This window comes from Capricornis sumatraensis, chromosome X (genome assembly GCF_032405125.1).
Source record: "Capricornis sumatraensis isolate serow.1 chromosome X, serow.2, whole genome shotgun sequence".
Lineage (NCBI taxonomy): Eukaryota > Metazoa > Chordata > Mammalia > Artiodactyla > Bovidae > Capricornis > Capricornis sumatraensis.
The window spans coordinates 87609479-87629043 of NC_091092.1; the positions used below are offsets into that span (position 1 = coordinate 87609479).

Genomic DNA, 19565 nt, shown 5'->3' on the forward strand with positions numbered 1-19565 from the left:
GGAGGGATTAGGGGCAGGAGTAAAAGGGGACGACAGAGCATGAGATGGCTGAATGGTATCACCAACTCGATGGACGTGAGTCTGAGTGAACTCCTGGTGGTGGACAGGGAGGCCTGGGGTGCTGCGATTCATGGGGTCGCCAAGAGTCGGACACGACTGAGCGACTGAACTGAACTAAACTGAGTGTTAGTTTCAAATTAAATTTGTGCTTCTTTGGCTTATCTTTTGAACTTTGAATAACACCTTAAAATTTCCTCATCAATATTAAATAAAAATGTTTACTACATGTTTATCTATCACTATGAGAGTTAAGATTTTACCTTTTCAAAAATTATCTTTTAACAATTGCAATATATTTTTATTGTCCAACATTACTGATTTGATAGAATTTCATTCATAGGTTTTGCATCAGAATTCACAAACTGGATAGAATGTTCTTTTTGGAGCAATTTATCAAGCATTAGTATCAGAGTGATGCTACCTTCAAAACCAATGTGAATAACTACAAGATTTTCAATTGTATAACATTGCTATAGAATTGAATTTGGCTATTCCTAGAAAGCTTGAAGGAACTCACTGATAAATACATCTGACCTTAAGTGTTTTTAGAAGTTTCTCTTTGATAATTGTCTTCAATGTTTCTACAATTATAGGTCTATTTAGTTTACAACTTTTCAATAATGCTTATAATTTAACATTTTATTAGATCTTTTTAATTTCTCTAAGATTTTCAAATTTATAGTGGTTCAATTTAATAGTGTCCTATGATTTAAGAAATACTTTGTATTTCTTGTTATAGTCCATTTATAATTTAAATTTTTATTTATAATTTATCTTGTTTTCTTGATTAAATTTGCTAGAGGCTTATCTACTTAATTCATCCCCTATTAAAAAAGCTTACTCCTTGGCTTTGTATTATATTGGATTCTTAGTAATGTGATTTCATTTATTTTTAATAATGAAATATTTAAGGTTATGAATTTACTTCTGAACCTGGCTCTGAAAGATTTAATAAGTCATGATCTAATTTTTGTTATTTTTTATTAGTCTGTCAGAGTTTCTTTGAGTTAATACTTGCATATAAATGTGTTCTGAAATATTTATGTAGTTGAATACTTCTGTTTATTTATTTTTTAAATTAAATTATTTAATTGGAGGCCAAATACTTTACAATATTATAGTGGTTTTTGCTATAAAATGACATGAATCAGCCATGGGTGTACATGTGTTCCCCATCCTAAATGCCCTCCCATCTCTCTCCTGATCCCATCCCTCTAGGTCATCCCAGTGCACCAGCCCCAAGCACCCCATCTCTGCATCAAACCTGGACTAGCGATCTGTTTCACATATGATAATATTCATGTTTCAATGATATTCTCTCACATCATCCCACCCTCGCCTTCTCCCACAGAGTCCAAAAGACTGTTCTATACATCTGTGCTTCTTTTGCATATAGGGTTATCGTTACCATCTTTTTACATTCCATATATATGCATTAGTATACTGTATTGGTGTTTTTCTTTCTGACTTCCATCACTCCACATAATAGGCTCCAGTTTCATCCACCACATTAGAACTGATTTAAATGTATTCTTTTTAATGGCTAATACTCCATTGTGTATATGTACCACAGCTTTCTTATCCATTCATCTCCTGATGGACATCTAGGTTGCTTCCATGTCCTGGCTATTATAAACAGTGCTGTGATGAACACTGGGATACATGTGTCTCTTTCAATTCTGGTTTCCTCGGTGTATATGCCCAGCACTGGGATTGCTGGGTCATATGGCAATACTATTTCCAGTATTTAAGAAATCTCCACACTGTTCTCCATAGTGGCTGTGCTAGTTTGTATTCCCACCAACAGTGTAAGAGGGTTCCCTTTTCTCCACACCCTCTCCAGCATTTATTGTTTGTAGATTTTTGGATAGCAGCCATTCTGACCGGTGTGAGATAATACCACATTGTAGTTTTGATTTGCATTTCTCTGATAATGAGTGATGTTGAGCATCTTTTCTTGTGTTTGTTAGCCATCTGTATGTCTTCTTTGGAGAAATGTCTGTTTAGTTCTCTGGCCCATTTTTTGATTGGGTCGTTTATTTTTCTGGAATTGAGTTGTAGGAGTTCCTTGTATATTTTTGAGATTAATTCTTTGTCAGTTGCTTCGTTTGCTATTATTTTCTCCCATTCTGAAGGCTGACTTTTCACCTTCCTTATAGTTTCCTTCATTGTGCAAAAGCTTTTAAATTTAATTAGGTCCCATTTGTTTAGTTTTGCTTTTATTTCCATTACTCTGGGAGGTGGGTCATAGAGGATCCTGCTGTGATTTATGTTGGGGAGTGTTTTGCCTATGTTTTCCTCTAGGAGTTTTATAGTTTCTGGTCTTACATTTAGATCTTTAATCCATTTTGAGTTTATTTTTGTGTATGGTGTTACAAAGTGTTCTAGTTTCATTGTTTTACAAGTGGTTGACCAGTTTTCCAAGCACCACTTGTTAAAGAAATTGTCTTTTCTCTGTTGTATATTCTTGCCTCCTTTGTCAAAGATAAGGTGTCCATAGGTACGTGGATTTATCCTGGGCTTTCTATTTTGTTCCATTGATCTATATTTCTCTCTTTGTGCCAGTACCATACTGTCTTGATGACTGTAGCTTTGTAGCAGAGCCTGAAGTCAGGCAGGTTGATTCCTCCAGTTCCATTCTTCTTTCTCAAGATTGCTTTGGCTATTCTAGGTTTTTGTATTTCCATACAAATTGTGAAATTATTTGATCTAGTTCTCTAAAAATTACCATTGGTAGCCTGATAGAGATTGCATTGAATCTATAGATTACTTTGGCAAGTATTTTCACTAAACGACTCTTCCAATCCAGGAACATGGTATATTTCTCCATCTATTTGTGTCCGCTTTGATTTCTTTCATCAGTGTTTTATAGTTTTCTATATATAGGTCTTTTGTTTCTTTAGGTAGATATCTTCCTAAGTATTTTATTCTTTTTGTTGCAATGGTGAATGGAATTGTTTCCTTAATTTCTCTGTTTTCTCATTGTTAGTGTATAGGAATGCAAGGGATTTCTCTGTGTTAAATTTATATCCTTCAATTTTACTATATTCATTGATTAGCTGTAGTAATTTTCTGGTGGAGTCTTTAGGGTTTTCTATGTAGAGGATCATGTCATCTGCAAACAGTGAGTTTTACTTCTTTTCCAGCCAAGATTCCTTTTACTTCCTTTTCTGCTCTGATTGCTGTGGCGAAAACTTCCAAAACTATGTTGAATAGTAGAGGTGAAAGTGGGCACCCTTGTCTTGTTCCTGACTTTAGGGGAAATGCTTTCAATTTTTCACCATTGAGGATATTGTTTGCTGTGGGTTTGTCATATATAGATTTTATTATGTTGAGGTATGTTCCTTCTATGCCTGCTTACTGGAGGGTTTTTATCATAAATGGAAGTTGACTTTTGTCAAAGGCTTTCTCTGCATCTATTGAGATAATCATATGGTTTTTATCTTTCAATTTGTTAATGTAATATATTACATTGATTGATTTGTGGATATTGAAGAATCCTTGTATCCCTGGGATAAAGCCCACTTGGTCATGATGTATGACCTTTTTAATATGTTGTTGGATTCTGTTTGCTAGAATTTTGTTAAGGATTTTTGCATCTATGATCATCAGTGATGTTGGCCTGTAGTTTTCTTTTTTTGTGGCATCTTTTTCAGGTTTTAGTATTAGGGTGATGGTGGCCTCATAGAATGAGTTTGGAAGTTTATCTTCCTATGCAATTTTCTGGAAGAGTTTGAGTAGGATAGGTGTTATGTCTTCTCTAAATTTTTGGTAGAATTGAAGCCGTCTTGTCCTGGGCTTTTGTTTGCTGGAAGATTTCTGATTACAGTTTCAATTTCTGTGCTTGTGATGGGTTTGTTAAGATTATCTATTTCTTCCTGGTTCAGTTTTGGAAAGTTATACTTTTCTAAGAATTTGTCCATTTCTTCCAAGTTGTCCATTTTATTGGCATATAGTTGCTGATAGTAGTCTCTTAGGATCCTTTGTATTTCTGTATTGTCTGTTGTGATTTCTCCATTTTCATTTCTAATTTTATTGATTTGATTCTTCTCCCTTTGTTTCTTGATGAGTCTGGCTAATGGTGTGTCAATTTTATTTATCTTCTTGAAGAACCAGCTTTTACCTTTGTTGATTTTTGCTATGGTCTCTTTTGTTTCTTTTGCATTTATTTCTGCCCTAATTTTTAAGATTTCTTTCCTTCTACTAACCCTGGAGTTCTTCATGTCTTCCTTTGCTAGTTGCTTTAGGTGTAGAGTTAGGTTATTTATTTGATTTTTTCTTGTTTCTTGAGGTAAGCCTGTATCACTATGAACCTTCCCCTTAGCACTGCTTTTACAGTGTCCCATAGGTTTTGGGTTGTTGCATTTTCATTTTCATTCATTTCTATGCATATTTTGATTTCTTTTTTGATTTCTTCTGTGATTTTTTTGGTTATTCAGAAGCATGTTATTTAGCCTCCATATACTCAAATTTTTAATATATTTTTTCCTGTAATTGAGATCTAATCTTACTGCATTGTTGTCAGAAAAGATGCTTGGAATGATTTCAATTTTTTTGAATTTACCAAAGCTAGATTTATGGCCCAGAATGTGATTGAACCAGGAGAAGGATTCGTGTACACTTTAGAAAAAGATGCAATTCATTGTTTTGGGGTGAAATATCCTATAGATATTAATTAGGTCCAATGGTCCATTGTATCATTTAAAGTTTGTGTTTCCTTGTTAATTTTCTATTTAGTTGACCTATCCATAGGTGTGAATGGGGTATTAAAGTCTCCCACTATTATTGTGTTATTGTTAATTTCCCCTTTTAAACTTGTTAGCATTTGCCTTATATATTGTGGTGCTCCTATGTTGGGTGCTTATATATTTATAATTATTATATTTTCTTCTTGGATTGATCCTTTGATCATTATGTAGTGTCATTTTTTGTCTCTTTTCATGGCCTTTATTTTGAACTCTATTTTATCTGATATGAGTATTGCTACTCCTGCTTTCTTTTGGTTGCCATTTGCCTGGAATATCTTTTTCCAGCCCTTCACTTTCAATCTGTATGTGTCTCCTTTTTTTGAGGTGGGTCTCTTGTAGGCAGCATATACAGGGGTCTTGTTTTTGTATCCATTCAGCCAGTCTTTGTCTTTTGGTTGGGGCATTCAACCCATTTACATTTAAGGTAATTATTGATAAGCATGATCCTGTTGCCATTTCCTTTGTTGTTTTGGGTTTGAGTTTATATACACTTTCTGTGTTTCCTGTCTAGAGAAGATCCTTTAGCATTTGTTGGAGAGCTGGTTGGTTGGTCCTGAATTCTCTCAGCTTTTGCTTGTCTGTAAAGCTTTTGATTTCTCCTACATATTTGAATGAGACCCTTGCTGGGTACAGTAATCTGGGTTGTAGGTTTTTCTCTTTCATCACTTTAAGTATGTCCTGCCATTCCCTTCTGGCTTGAACAGTTTCTATTGAAAGATCAGCTGTTATCCTTATGGGAATCCCCTTGTGTGTTATTTGTTGTTGTTCCCTTGCTGCTTTTAATATTTGTTCTTTGTGTTTGATCTTTGTTAATTTGATTAATATGTGTCTTGGGGTGTTTTGCCTTGGGTTTATCCTGTTTGGGACTCTCTGGGTTTCTTGGACTTGGGTGACTATTCCCTTCCCCATTTTAGGGAAGTTTTCAGCTATTATCTCAAGTATTTTCTCATGGCCTTTCTTTTTGTCTTCTTCCTCTGGGATTCCTGTGATTCAAATATTGGGGCATTTCACATTGTCCCAGAGGTCCCTGAGGTTGTCCTCATGTCTTTTAATTCTTTTTTCCTCTCTACTTCATTTATTTCTACCACTCTTATCTTCTACCTCACTTATCCTATCTTCTGCCTCTGTTTTTCTACTGTTGATTCCCTCCAGAGTGTTTTTCATCTCATTTGTTGCATTATTCATTATTGATTGACTCTGTTTTATTTCTTCTAGGTCCTTGTTACACATTTCTTGCATCTTTTCAATCCTTGTCTCCTGGCTATTCATCTGTAACTCCACTTTGCTTTCAAGATTTTGGGTCATTTTTGCTATCATTATTCTGAATTCTTTTCAGGTAGACTCCCTATCTCCTCCTCTTTTGTTTGGTTTGGTGGGCATTTATCATGTTTCTTTACCTGCTGAGTATTTCTCTGCCTTTTCATCTCGTTTAGATTGCTGTGTTTGGGGTGGCTTTTCTGTATTCTGGCAGTTTGTCATTCCTCTTTATTGTGGAGGTTCCTCCCTGTGGGTTGCACTGGACGAGTAGCTTGTCAAGGTTTCCTGGTTAGGGAAGTTTGCATCGGTGTTCTGGTGGGTGGAACTGGATCTCTTCTCTCTGGAGTGCAATGAAGTGTCCTGTAGTGAGTTTTGAGATGTCTATGGGTTTGGTGTGACTTTGGGCAGCCTATATATTGAAGCTCAGGCCTATGTTCCTGTGTTGCTGGAGAATTTGCATGGTATGTCTTGCTCTGGAACTTGTTGGCTCTTGGTGGCTCTTGGTTTCAGTGTAGGTATGGAGGCTTTTGGATAAGCTCTTATCAATTAATGTTCCCTGGAGTCAGGAGTTCTCTGGTGTTCTCAGGATTTGGACTTAAGCCTCCTGCCTCTGTTTTCAGTCTTATTCTTACCGTAGCCTCAAGACTTCTCCATCTATACAGCACTGATGATAAAACATCTAGGTTAATGGTGAAAAGATTCTCCACAGTGAGGGACATCCAGAGAGGTACAAAGAGTTACATGGAGAAGAGAAGAGGGAGGAGGGTGATAGCAGTGACCAGGAGGAAAAAAGAGGGAATCAAAAGAGGGGGAGAACAATCTAGGCAGTAATCAATTCCCTATATGCTCTTCACATTCTGGAACCCTCAGAGATGTTTATGGAGTTACATAGGGAAGAGAAGAGGGAGGAAGGAGATAGAGGTGACCAGGTGGAGAAAAGTAGGAATCAAAAGGAGAGAGACAGATCTAGCCAGTAATCTGTTCCCTAAGTATTCTCCACAGCCCAGAACACACAAAGAGATTCACATTGTTGGGTAGAGAAGAGAAGGGGGAAGGAGGAGATAGAGGTGACCTGGGCGAGAAAAAGGAGAGTCAAAAGGAGGAGAGAGTAATCAATCCAGTAATCACACTCATAAGTAGAAATGGGTACTGAAGATTGAATTCTTAAAGGTACAAAATCCAAATTGCAAATACCAAAATGCAAAGGTTAAAAATCTAGCATAGAGGTTAGCTTCAAAGATACACTATTAGAAAAACAAAGCAAAATCACAAAAATTATTAAAACTATATATGAAGTTTGCTTTAAAAATAGGGTTTTTTGCAAGGGAATAGTAGGTTATAAAAATGAAAATTAAAGGATTAATAGAGGACTTAAAAGTAAAAAAAATTTTAATTAAAAAATTATAATAGTAAAAATACATCTAGGAATTTCTGTAGAGCTGTTGTGGGCAGTGTGGGGTCAGTTCAGTTTCAGATAGTTCCTCGTTCCATCGTATACTTCTCAAGATCTATAGACCCCTTCCAATGTATTCGGTGCTAACTAACTACAGGGTATTAATCTGTTGCTCTTGTCCCTTCCAAAGTGGTTCCCTCTGTTTATTTTGGCTTCTTTTGTTTGCAGGTCTCTTCAGCGTCTAATTTCTACCCTGACACACGGGGGCGAACGTGGTCACTTATTTAGGCTCACTTGTTCAGTTGTGCTGTGAGGAGGGAGGAACACTGCAAACAAATATCACTGGCATGTGTGGGGAGTGCTCACAGTGTCTTGGCTGCACTGGGTTTGCCCCCACTCACTGCGTATGTGCTTTCCCAGACTACACTGCTCAGTCTCCAGGTTGCTCTGCAGGGGATCTTTCTGAGGTGGGCCCTGGGATGCGGGCACTTCCCAGGTCTAAGCCGCTCAGGTTCAGGTTCTCGGGTACTCCACAAAGGCGAAGACTCGATTGGGCCTGGGTTTTGTGCCCTTCCCAGGTCCGAGCAGCTCAAGCGACCAGGTGCTTGGCAAGCGCACTCTCCTCCAGGTTGGGGGGTGCATCTTATCACCTCCCCTGTCCCAGCTGCTCAGTTTTCTGGGTGTGCAGCAGGTGTACCTTCTTAGGTGTGCCATATGTCTCTTCTGGGGAGCTGATCTCTGGCTGCGACCCTCCCAGCAGATATCAACCATCCAGAATCCCAGGTCTTGGTTAGTAACTGGGAGCCTGATCGCAGTTTGGTAGAGGATGCCGTCTCTGGGGCCGAGATTGCCCCTTTCCAGCTCTGGCTGCCCCCGCCCCCCATGCCTCCCTGCCTCTGGCGGGCGATGGGCTGGTCCACAGCCAGCTAGCTCTCCTCTGGTATTCGCTCAGTCCTTTGTTCTGAGAGCTGGCCGGCAGTGCCTTAGGTTAGGGCTTTTCCTGGGATAGTTCTCTCTCTCTCTCTCTCTCTCTTTTTTTCCCCCTCTCTCTGACTGTCCCAGAGTTTGGGTTGCTATCTCACGTTAGCTCCCTCAGATTGCCCTCAGGGTATTCAGGCCCCATCTTTACCCTAAGCAATGCAGCCTGCACCTCCCTGTCCAGCCCCCGCTTCCTGGTGGTAGACACAAGCGTCTGGGCTACTTCTCTGCTGGGAGTTACCATTAGGCATGTAATCTGTGGGTTTTATTTATTTCTTTATTTTTTCCTCATGGTTATATTACCCTCTGAGATTCCAAAACTCCCCACAGACTCGCCGGTGAGAGGGTTTCCTGGTGGTTGGAAACTTCTCCTCTTCCCTTCCCGAGATGGGTCTCCATCCCTAACTCTTTTGCCTCTCTTTTTGTCTTTTATATTTAGTCCTACCTCCTTTCAAAGAGAATGGGGTGCCTTTCTGGGTGCCTGATGACCCCTGCCAGCATTCAGAAGTTGTTTTGTGGAATTTGCTCAGCGTTCAAATGTTCTTTTGATGAATTTGTGGGGGAGAAAGTGGTCTCCCCGTCCTATTCCTCTGCCATCTCAGGACCACCTCCAAGACTTCTGTTTAAATCTGTTTTCAAGTTTATAAAAGTTTTACAGTATCATCAGAGAACAGAGAAAGTGTGATTTCTACTTGTGAGAATTTGCAAAGGTTTTCTTTGTGGCATATCATATGATCATTTTTAAATGTTATCAGAATATTTGAAAACACTGTCCATTAAATATAATTTTTGACATTAATTTGGCCTTGTGAATTATGGTTTTAAAGTCCTTGAAATATATTTAGGTCTACTTTATCTGTTATAGCTAAATTATGTTAAAGTCTCCCATGTAGACATTTTTATAATTTTTCTTCTTGTTTTGCAGGTTATTTTCTTCACATATTTAGGTACTTCTTTGTTTTTTTTCCAAAAAAAATGGTTCATGAATACAAATCCTTAACATAGCTTGTATTTTCTATCAATGTAAAATGAATCTCTTGGGACAATTATGATTATATAGTTATTGGTCTTGTTTTTTCCTTAACTATATAAGTGACATGATTAGATGCCTATTTGGAGAATGGAATGATTGGAAGAAGGTAAGACTAAAGGATGAGAAGCCAGTGAGAAGACTATTACAATGGTCCAGATAAGAAATGGGACTTTGGTGGTAGCTCAGCTGGTAAAGAATCTGCCCACAATGCAGGAGACCTTGGTTCAATTCCTGGGGCAGGAAGGTCCCCTGCAGAAAGGATAGGCTACCCACTCCAGTATCCTTGGGCTTCCCTCGTGGCTCAGGTGGTAAAGAATCTGCCTGCAATGCAGGAGACCTGGGTCCAGTCCCTGGGTTGGGAAGATCCCCTGGAGAAGGGCATCACAACCCCCTCCAGTATTCTTGCCTGGAGAATCCCCATGGACAGAGGAGCCTGGCAGGCTACAGTCCATGGGGTCACAAAGAGTAAGACATGACTGAGTGACTAAGCCAGCACAGATAATAAATAATGAACAACTGGATTAAGTTAAGAGCTACAGAGAGGCTTCCAGCAAGTAGAATACTCAAGACTTGGTATAACTTGAATTGAAGTGGGTTGAGGCAAGAGAGGAGCACTGAGGGCAACACCTAGATTTCTGACTGAGTTAACCATTATCTAAAATGCAATATAGGAGGAAGAGCTGGGCTGGCTTTTCAGAATAAGCCATTTACTAAAGTTCCTCCTTTATATTCATCCCCCAAACTCACGTCTGGACCTAAAGCTCAGTGCTGAATCTTTGTCAGTTGATTGATTTACTCAAACAAAGACTTTCCACCTTACTATAAAATACAAGGCTAAATATTAAATTTCAAAGAGATATTTCATTTATGTGCCAAGAGCTCTTTCATAAATTAGAAGAATAACTTCGACTAAGGAAAAGAAGGAATAAATGTCCTATACCATCCCCATGGTAGTACATAGGTGAAAGTGAAGTTTTCCACAAGAGGGCAGCATCACCTAATAAATTATGTTACTGAATGCTTCTTCCAACAGGGGTTGACAGGAGGAGGCTCAAAGGAGAGAAAATGTAGGCTTAGGGAGCCACAGGACCTGCCACACCTTGAAAACCAAAGTGAAGTAAGTAAAGTGGCTAAGTCGTGTCCGACTCTTTGCAACCCCATGGGCTGTAGCCTACCAGGCTCCTCTGTCCATGGGATTTTCCAGGCAATAGTCCTGGAGTGGAATGCCATTTCCTTCTCCAAGGTCCCACCATTTCCAAGGCCATAATTATAGCCACTCCTAAGTGACTAGCAGTGGCAGATATCACCACAGCAGGTAGAATGAGGACATAAAACTCATCAATGGAGGATAAGTGATTGACACACCTGAAAACTCTCATTCTTATGACTGGATCAGAAGCCACTGCTGCAGATAGATCATGTCTATACTCCTTCTAAGTGTTGATATCTCTGTATAACCAGTATTTCACAAAGGTCTTTATTTCCTGTCAGATCTTTTTATTCCTAAGAGTTTCCCAGCAAATCTTGTCTCTGAAGGTTAGTTTGCAAAGCACAATAAAGTTTGTTGCTTTCCTTATTTCATAATGGTGGTTGGTTACTCCAATTATGCTTCCTTTATACCCTAGGGAAAGGAGTGGGACTGAAGTTCAGAGAACCCATTATGATAAAGGCATTTTACATAAATTGCTTCATTTAATCATCACAATAATGCTATTACATAGGAACTATTATTTCCCATATGACAGAACTAGGAAACAGCATACGTGTGTCTGTCTGACTCCAAAATGACACAGAGGGGGAAGCAGAGGATGGGACTAACTGAGAGAGTAGCATTGAAAGATATACATTACCATAAGTCAAATAGATAATCAGCAGGAATTTGCTGTATGATGCATGCAGCTCAAATCTGATGCTCTGTAGCAAACTAGATGGGGTGGGGGTGGGGGAGGTTCAAGAGGGAGGGAACATATGTATACTTATAGCTGATTCATGTTGTTGTATGGCAGAAACCAACACAATATTGTAAAGCAATTATACTCTAATTAAAAATAAATTAAAAAAAAACTTTCAAATTCACCAAGCTGCTCCTTCAAGAAGCCCTATTTAAAACCTAAATCATGACCTCTCCAAGACAGTCAGTGACAGTGTGTCTACTGTACAAGACATTATTTTACATGTCACTTCTTACCTAGGTACATGGACATGCATATGTGCTAAGTTGCTTTAGCAACTTTTGTCGCTCTTTGTGACCTCATGGACTGTAGTCCATCAGGTTCCTCTGTCCATGAAATTCCAGGCAAGAACATTGGAGTGGGTTGCCATGCTCTCTTCCAAGGGATCATCCCGACCCAGGGATTGAACCTGCATCTCTTATGTCTCCTGCACTGGCCAGCAGGTTTTTACCACTAGTGCCACCAGGTACATGGGCAGGCATGGATTAATCTTAAGGACCAGCAGGTTTTAATAATATAATAAATCAGTGGGATCCTATATATTTTCATTCTTACTAACTGAGATCATTTGGACATAGAGCAGGAGAAAAAATGGAGGAAATCAAAAATGGCTTGGTTTACTAAGTGTATGGTGGTCCCAGTCACTGAGATCAGGAGCTTGTGAGAAGATGATGATGTATTAGGTTTTGAGCATGTTTTGTGTGAAATGCTTCTGAGAAATCTAAGTATAAATGTCCAGTAGGAAGTTGGCCACAAGGGTCTGGGGCATAAGAGATATGGTTATCAACATATAGATATGATAGTTGAAACTCGGGGATCAGGTGAGACTTTTCCATGGTATATTAATGAAAATAGAAAGGGTAGAACTAGGGGAAACACTGGCATTTAAAAGGGATGGGCAGAGGAAGAGCAGGTGGTAGAGGAACCTCATTTAGAAAATGAACAGAGAGGTAGAAAAAGGAAAGCAATAGAATATCCTGAAAGCAAGAAAGAAAAGTTTTACAAAGAAGGGCATAATCCAGAGCAACAATATCACATTCCATATGTAAGTCATATACAATGAAGACTGGAAATAACCCATTGACTTTGACAACTAGGAGGTTTCATATATATATACATACATACATACATGTATGTGTGTGTGTGCATGTGTGTGTATATATAGAGAGAGAAAGAGAGAAGTTTCAGTGGACTTCTGGGGGTCAAATTCAGACTGCAGTGGGTGGAAAGCTACATGGTAAGTAAGAGGAAACAGTGAGTATAGACTCTCCTTCTGGATATGAATTAAGAGACTGGATATGAATTAAAAGAAGATGGGGCAGAAGCCAGAAGGGGAAGTATGACTGCAGGAACACACTTAAAATTTTTTTCTAATAAAAATAATTAAGATGGAAAAGCAAAGGAAACAAACTAACAGAAGGGGAGAAGTATGAACTCCAATAATACAAAACAAATATACAGCAGCAAAATGAAAGGGAGACCAATGGAAACCTCACCAATAGGCAGATGCTTTGACAACAACAGAATGAATGACTGTCCTTACTTTCCTCCTCCTTACGCCACTCTACTTACCTGGAAAGCTTTTCCCCTCCTGATGGTTTCTCATCAAATTCTACCCATCTTTTAGCTAAGATTCCACCTTTTCAATGAAATCTTACTCTAATCATCTCTTCTGAAGTGCCTTTTCTTTCTCTTGAACTCTTAACAGCAATTTCGGTCAACAATTCATTTGACAATCACTCTCACCCTGTGGAATCTCCTTTATGGCTTTCTTTAAAAATGTATTGCTAATTAATTTGTTATACGTGTGTCTTTTCTACCCTGTTAGACTGCACACTCCTCAAGGGCAGACTTCTTATCTTAGAGTTTGCCACAGCCTCCAGAGGGCCTACCATGCTGGGAATAGGGTCTCTTTAAATATATGTTTCAGCAGCGGCAGCCTCGTGTGAAGGAGTAGATGGAAAAACAGTAGGTTAGATAGGCCCTTGGTGTGTAATGAGTCATTTAGTTCTCTCAAAGGCAAATAAGGATTCTTAAGTCCTATAGAGGTAAAATAAATTTATCCAAGATAACATGGGTAGCATGTGACAGTACTAGGATTTGAACCAAAGGTCCTTTCTCTTATGCCATTCTGCTTCAGTTGTCTGCAAAATTCTGTTCATGTGAAACACCTCTTTCCTTGATATTGATAGACATACCTCTATTGAGGCTTTATTACCAACCAAGCAGTTTCAGTGACCGCTGTACCTTACAGCCAATCTCCCTGTACCTTACCTCCTGACAATCAGCTTGAGGGTACGGAAGGAGCCTTTGATGAGGATGAGAGCCTCTTGGCGGGAGCCGTACAATGGAGTGCCATTGATATTCACCAGCTCATCACCAGTCCTCATCTTCTGGGACAAGGCTGCCTTGCCGCCATCTTCAATCTGTATTGTAGAGAACAAAACAGAAAGCAGGTGGTGAGGTGACTCCTTCCCCAAAATTTTACTTCCTGGCTCCTCCCAACCTCTGAGCCAAAAGAAGTCCTGGGGGATGACACCAAGAAGCTCGAAAGGACAGCTAAGAAGCTGGTCACAGGCCATTATTTACTGAAAGCAAAGCCTGGGCATGCCCTCAAGGGACAAGGCACCACAGATATAATGCAATATCTGCCCTGGAGGAATCCACAGTCCATTTGGGGACACAAGTGCTTCTAAATAACAAAATGATATTTTAAGAAACCTCAGTGTGTGAGCATAGAATAGCAATCTGTGAAAACAAATTAGGGGCAGAAGAACTAGGCTCAAAATGACTTTTGGCAAGTTTTTTTCTCTGAGTAGGCTCTAAAGTCTGACAAACTTGAGCATGAGTCTTGGCTCTAGTATTGCCTAGCTGTGTGACCCCAAGGAAGTTACCTAACATTTCCATGTCTCAATGGCCCCAAATGAGAAATACAGAAAATAAGCGTCCCTACCTCACAGAGCCATTAGTATATGAAATGTCTGGGGGCAGTAAGTTCTCAATGAATGTGAGCTCTGATTATTGCAGCCAGGGGGTTGACTCTGAAGACTTTGAAGGTGGCTTCCAGATCAACCTTCTATGAATGGAATCGCAAAATATACAAAGGTCATTTATCAATACCTCTTCCACAAGCACCTAGCACAGTGCTTCCAGTGTCTGTCACACAGTGGGCACTGGGAAAAATGGGAATATAGGTATTAACTGTTCCACCACAGCCTACAGAATTTCCGTTGGTCAAGGGCAATCTTGGCAGGAATGTAGTGAGGCTGGGAGGTGGGCATTGAAACTAAAGGAAGAACTAACAGCCACTGGAGTAGGCGAAAGCAAAGCAGAATGTCCCCTAAGGATCCTTATTTACATCTACTTTTGTATATAACATTTTTTTTTCTATCACAGAGGTGAGCTCTACCTATGAGAACATTAATTCCATCCATGGTGATAGGAGTCATCTCATCCATCCTTTAATCAATTCTAAAGTTTTTGGTTAAATTTTGGTAAAGTTTTTGTATGCAAGGGACAACATGCTAACTGCTAAAGATACAGAAATGAATGAGGCACACATAGCTCCCAGATTCAGGGGTGGATTACCATCTAAAGTTCATACGTCCATGGAGATGGGTAGGTGAAAAAAGGTCCAACCTATGAATGGAATCAAGAAGAGATGTTTGTTTGTTTCTCTCGGGGGCCAAAAAAAAAAAAAGTTGAAGATGATTAAACCATATAATTCTTAGGGAAAGTCAGGTTCTAAACTGGACAACTAAAGACTGGTTTTTGCTGCAGGTATTTTTACATTTACTTCTACTCTTGTTCCAATCTTTCTTTCAGTCTTTTACAGCATTGCTCCAATCTATCCCCATACTGTGTAAGTTAGAATATTGATGAGCTTTTGGTTGGCCAGCTCATGTGCAGTTTGGCAGATGAGACCTCCTGAGCTCAGAGAAAAATGTTAATTCAGGATTTTAAAAATCCCATCAAATAAACTGAAGTTCTGACTTAAATCACAGACTGTTATTAAATTAATTGCTGCTAACCCAACATTTTTTTTAAATTAACCTTTGTTTGACAAATCATAGGTTAGCCAAGTGACACTGACTATATATATATACCTTTGTTCTAGTACCTGGGCCACCACTCAAGACAAAACAAGCCAATATTGGTAAATGGGGAACAACTCTCAACAAATTAATTAGGATCTCTTATTTCCATTGTCATCATCATTATTACTTCACAGTCACTGCTGCCAAAAAAGAGAAAGAAGCAAAATTCTATACTTGAATGTCAGAAGTTCTATGTGAATGACTCATTCCTTTGGCATCCATGGAAAGTATCAGGCAGGATTTTCAACAGGCATTAGTTATCGGAAAGGGCTTCCTTAGGCTAACAAAGAACCATAAACAGGAGTCTAACTAATGAATACTAATAGATTTTTCCTGTTGATGTACATTAGTCTTAATTTACTCTACCTATTTTTAAATTCATATAACTCAATTATCCATATTACCATTAACCATAGCAAGTCTTTCCTTCAATATGTATTAAGTACCACCTTGGGTTTATTAAGCACTTTGTTACATCAACAAGATTTGTTTATTCTAGATGAGAAAATGAAAGGGGGGTACCTCTTAAACCAAAATGCTTAATGATGGTTGCATCAAAAGCTCAGGCATTTTTCATTCCCTACTGCCACTCTGGCTGCCACCATCTGAATCCTTGCAGTGACTCTTTCCTGGAAAGTAGCCTCAAGCCAATTGTTCATGCCACTTTTTCTGTTCCATGCCCTTTCTCAGTCATCAGCAGCATCACCTTCAGAACATGAATAATAATAATTCCATTTTAGCCCAAGTGTGAGGATTTGCAGACAACAAACCAGAAAATTATGGGCCCTTAGCACAATCCCAAAGTACAGACAGGGCCAGATCAGGAGATGAAACTCCATTTGGTTGAAGAGCCCTTGGACTATACGCCAAACTAGCTGTTTCCTAGACCCAGGGAATTCACTAAGCTATACAACAGATTCCTTCTTACTCCTCCTGACTTTTGGATTCTCATAAAAAGTATTGCTCACTGGTCTTCCTCTTCCTTCCTCCACCTCTACATTCATGAGATCCAGCATGTTTTCCATTTATTGTTTGGCATCCTGACAGCCAGTTCTCCAGGTCAATGGCTCAACCACATATTTGTTTATATAAAAGGTAAAGTGGCTGTTCATTTTTTCTAGCAAGGAAAAGGAATGAAAAGGAAAGAGAAGGGAAAGAAGAAGAAAGGGAGAAAAGACAATATGTATATTCTTCTATAAAAGATATTGTTTTTCCCTTTCCTACAGTTCAACTTATAACTGGCTGGGGTGCAGGAGAGGTGTGAATCAACAAACATGTTTGGAATAACATGTTCTGCTTGAGGGGCTATACAGCATCATTTGATGCTATCCATTCAGTATGGCTGGTCAATTTTCCAGCTCTTCTTGAATCAGCCCTTCAGGGTTTCTTTCCTCTTTCATTTGAAGTGTGGTGAATTCTCAGATTGTACCCAGACACATTGGAATGTCAGTAATAAACACACATCTTCACAAAGCCCAATGTAAACAATGGTTAACTTATGTGTCTCTTTGGAACACTTAAGTGATCATTGGGCTAGCAGTGAGTGGCTCAAATAATTGAAAATTGATTGCATAGTCAAATGGCCAAAAGCCAGCCGGTGTTTGGGAAGTTGGGAAGGGATGATAGACCTTGTGTATGTGTATGTGTGTGTGTGTGTGTTCACTCAGTTGTGGCTGACTCTTTGCAACTCTATGGACTGTAGCCCACTAGGCTCCTCTGTCCATAGGATCTCCCAGACAAGAATTCTGAAGTGAGGTTGCTGTTTCCTCCTCCAAGCCATCTCCCTGACCCAGGGATTGAACCTGTGTCTCCCGCATCTCTTGCACTGGCAGGTGGATTCTCTACCACTGAGCCACTAGGGAAGCCCAATTGACCTTGGACAAGCCCCTTTCCCCTCCTTTGGCCTCTTCTACCCTTATTGGTTAAAAAGTGGGGAGTCTGACTAGATGACCTCTGAGGACCTGTGGATCTCTGACATTCAGTGACCTGTATACAGTTAGCAAAGTCATGCATTATCATTCTGCTGACACAAATAATCCTACTGTGTTTTGCCTTCACTCATGTTTCACTCCTATGAAACTGACTAATCAACATCCATCTCTCATTTCCCTGCGGTCTTTATCCATTGTTTCAGAGTAGTCCATCAAGGTTGGAACATTTGTAAAAGCACAGCTGGGACACTGAGAGAAATAAATTCCTGAAGCCCCATTTTGTGCTAATGAGCTGGTGAACTGGAAAATTTTTATGAATCCATGAAGCATGATGTGCTCTAATATCTGTCAACAAAGTGACAAATTGCCTTCTTGAGAGTAAAGACAAAGAAAATGGACTTAACAGTATTTACTGGCTTTCTAGTAGCTTTTATACTAAACAAAAGATATTAGCAGATACTTGGGCTTCCCAGGTGGTGGTAAAGAATCTGCCTGCCAGTGCAGGAGATGTGGGTTCCATCCCTAAATCGGGAAGTTCCCCTGGAGTAGGAAATGGCAACCCACTCTAGTATTCTTGCCTGGAAACTCCATGGACAGAGGACCCTGGTGGGCTACAGTCCACGGGGTTGCAAAGTATTGGACATGACTGAATGACTAAGCACACACACATGGCAGATACTTGCTTAAGTCTTTTGACTAAACGAGGAAATATGAGAAAGTGAAAGAAAGAAAAGTTAAACCAGATTTATCTTGTGGAAAAAATGTGTCAGCAGGAGAAATATCATCAGTAACAATAGCCAGCAGGTACTGAATCCTTATTACCATAGTGTAAGAGCAGTATTGAAGTCAATGATGATTGGTTCAAGATGGTGGAATAGAAGGACATGTGCTCACCTCCTCCTGTGAGAACACTGAGATTGCAACTAGCCATTAACAACCAGTGACAGAAGGATGCTGGAACCGACCAAAAAAGATACCCCATGCCCAAAGACAAAGGAGAAGACACAATGAGACAGTAGGAGGGGCATAATAATAATAAAATAAAATCCTATATCTGTAGGGTAGGCAACCCACAAACTGGAGAACAGTAATACCAAAGAAGTTCTACCACTAGTATGAAGATTCTGAGCCCCATATCAGGGTTTCAAACCTGAGGATCTGGCAAAGGGAGTAGAAATTGCCAGGGGATCTGACTTTGAAGGCCAGCAAGATTCAACTGCAGGACCTCCACAAGACTAGGGGAAACAGAGGCTCCACTCTTGGAGGGCATAAACAAAATCTTGTGTGTATCAAGACTGACGGGTAAGGAAGAGTGACCTCATAATAGACTGAACCAGACACACCTGCTGGTATTGGAGTGTCTCCTGTGAGGCATGGGTCAGTGGTGGTTTGCTGCAGAGACAGGGGCACTGCCAACAGCAGTTCTGGGAGGTGCCCTTTGACATGAGCCCTCTTGGGGTCGCCATTAGCCCTAACATAGAGCCTGTAGACCCTAGGATTGGGTCACCTCAGGTCAAACCACTGACAGGGAGAGCATGCAGTCCCACTCATCAGCAGACAACTGGATTAAAGTAATACTGAGCACAGCCCTGCCCGCCAGAGCAAGACTCAGTTTTTCCTACCACCACTTCCCCCATCAGGAAGCTTGCACAAGCCTCTTAAATAGCCTCATCTATAAGAGGGCAATCAGAAGAAGCAAGAACAACTACAATCCTGCAGCTTCCAGAAAACCACGATTACAGACAGTTAATCAAAATGAAAAGGCAGAGGATTATATCGCAGATGAAGGAACAAGATAAAACCCCAGAAAAAACAATTAGATGAAGTGGAAATAGGCAAACTTCTAGAAAAAGAATTCAGAATAATGATGGTGAAGATGATGTAGGAACTTGGAAAAAGAATGGAAAAGATGCAAGAAATGTTTACCAAAAACCTAGAAGAACCACAGAACAAGCAAACAGAGATGAACGATACAGTAGAAGGAATCAATAGAATAACTGAGGCAGAAAAACAGGTAAGTGACCTGGAAGACAGAATGGTAGAAATTCCTGCCACAAAACAGAATACAGAAAAAATAATGAAAAGAAATGAAGACAGCCTAAGAGAAGTCTGGAAC

The 19565-nt window shown here is 39.7% G+C and overlaps 1 protein-coding gene across 1 annotated transcript in view; it reads right to left on the reverse strand.

Annotated features, from left to right (window-relative positions):
• The window catches only part of SHROOM4 (shroom family member 4), a 260582-nt gene that overhangs the window by 121972 nt on the left and 119045 nt on the right, over positions 1 to 19565 (reverse strand). The window contains exon 2 of the mRNA XM_068962329.1: positions 13696 to 13847. Within this exon, the coding sequence (XP_068818430.1) occupies positions 13696 to 13847 (152 nt within the window). The remainder of the gene's footprint in view (positions 1 to 13695; positions 13848 to 19565) is intronic.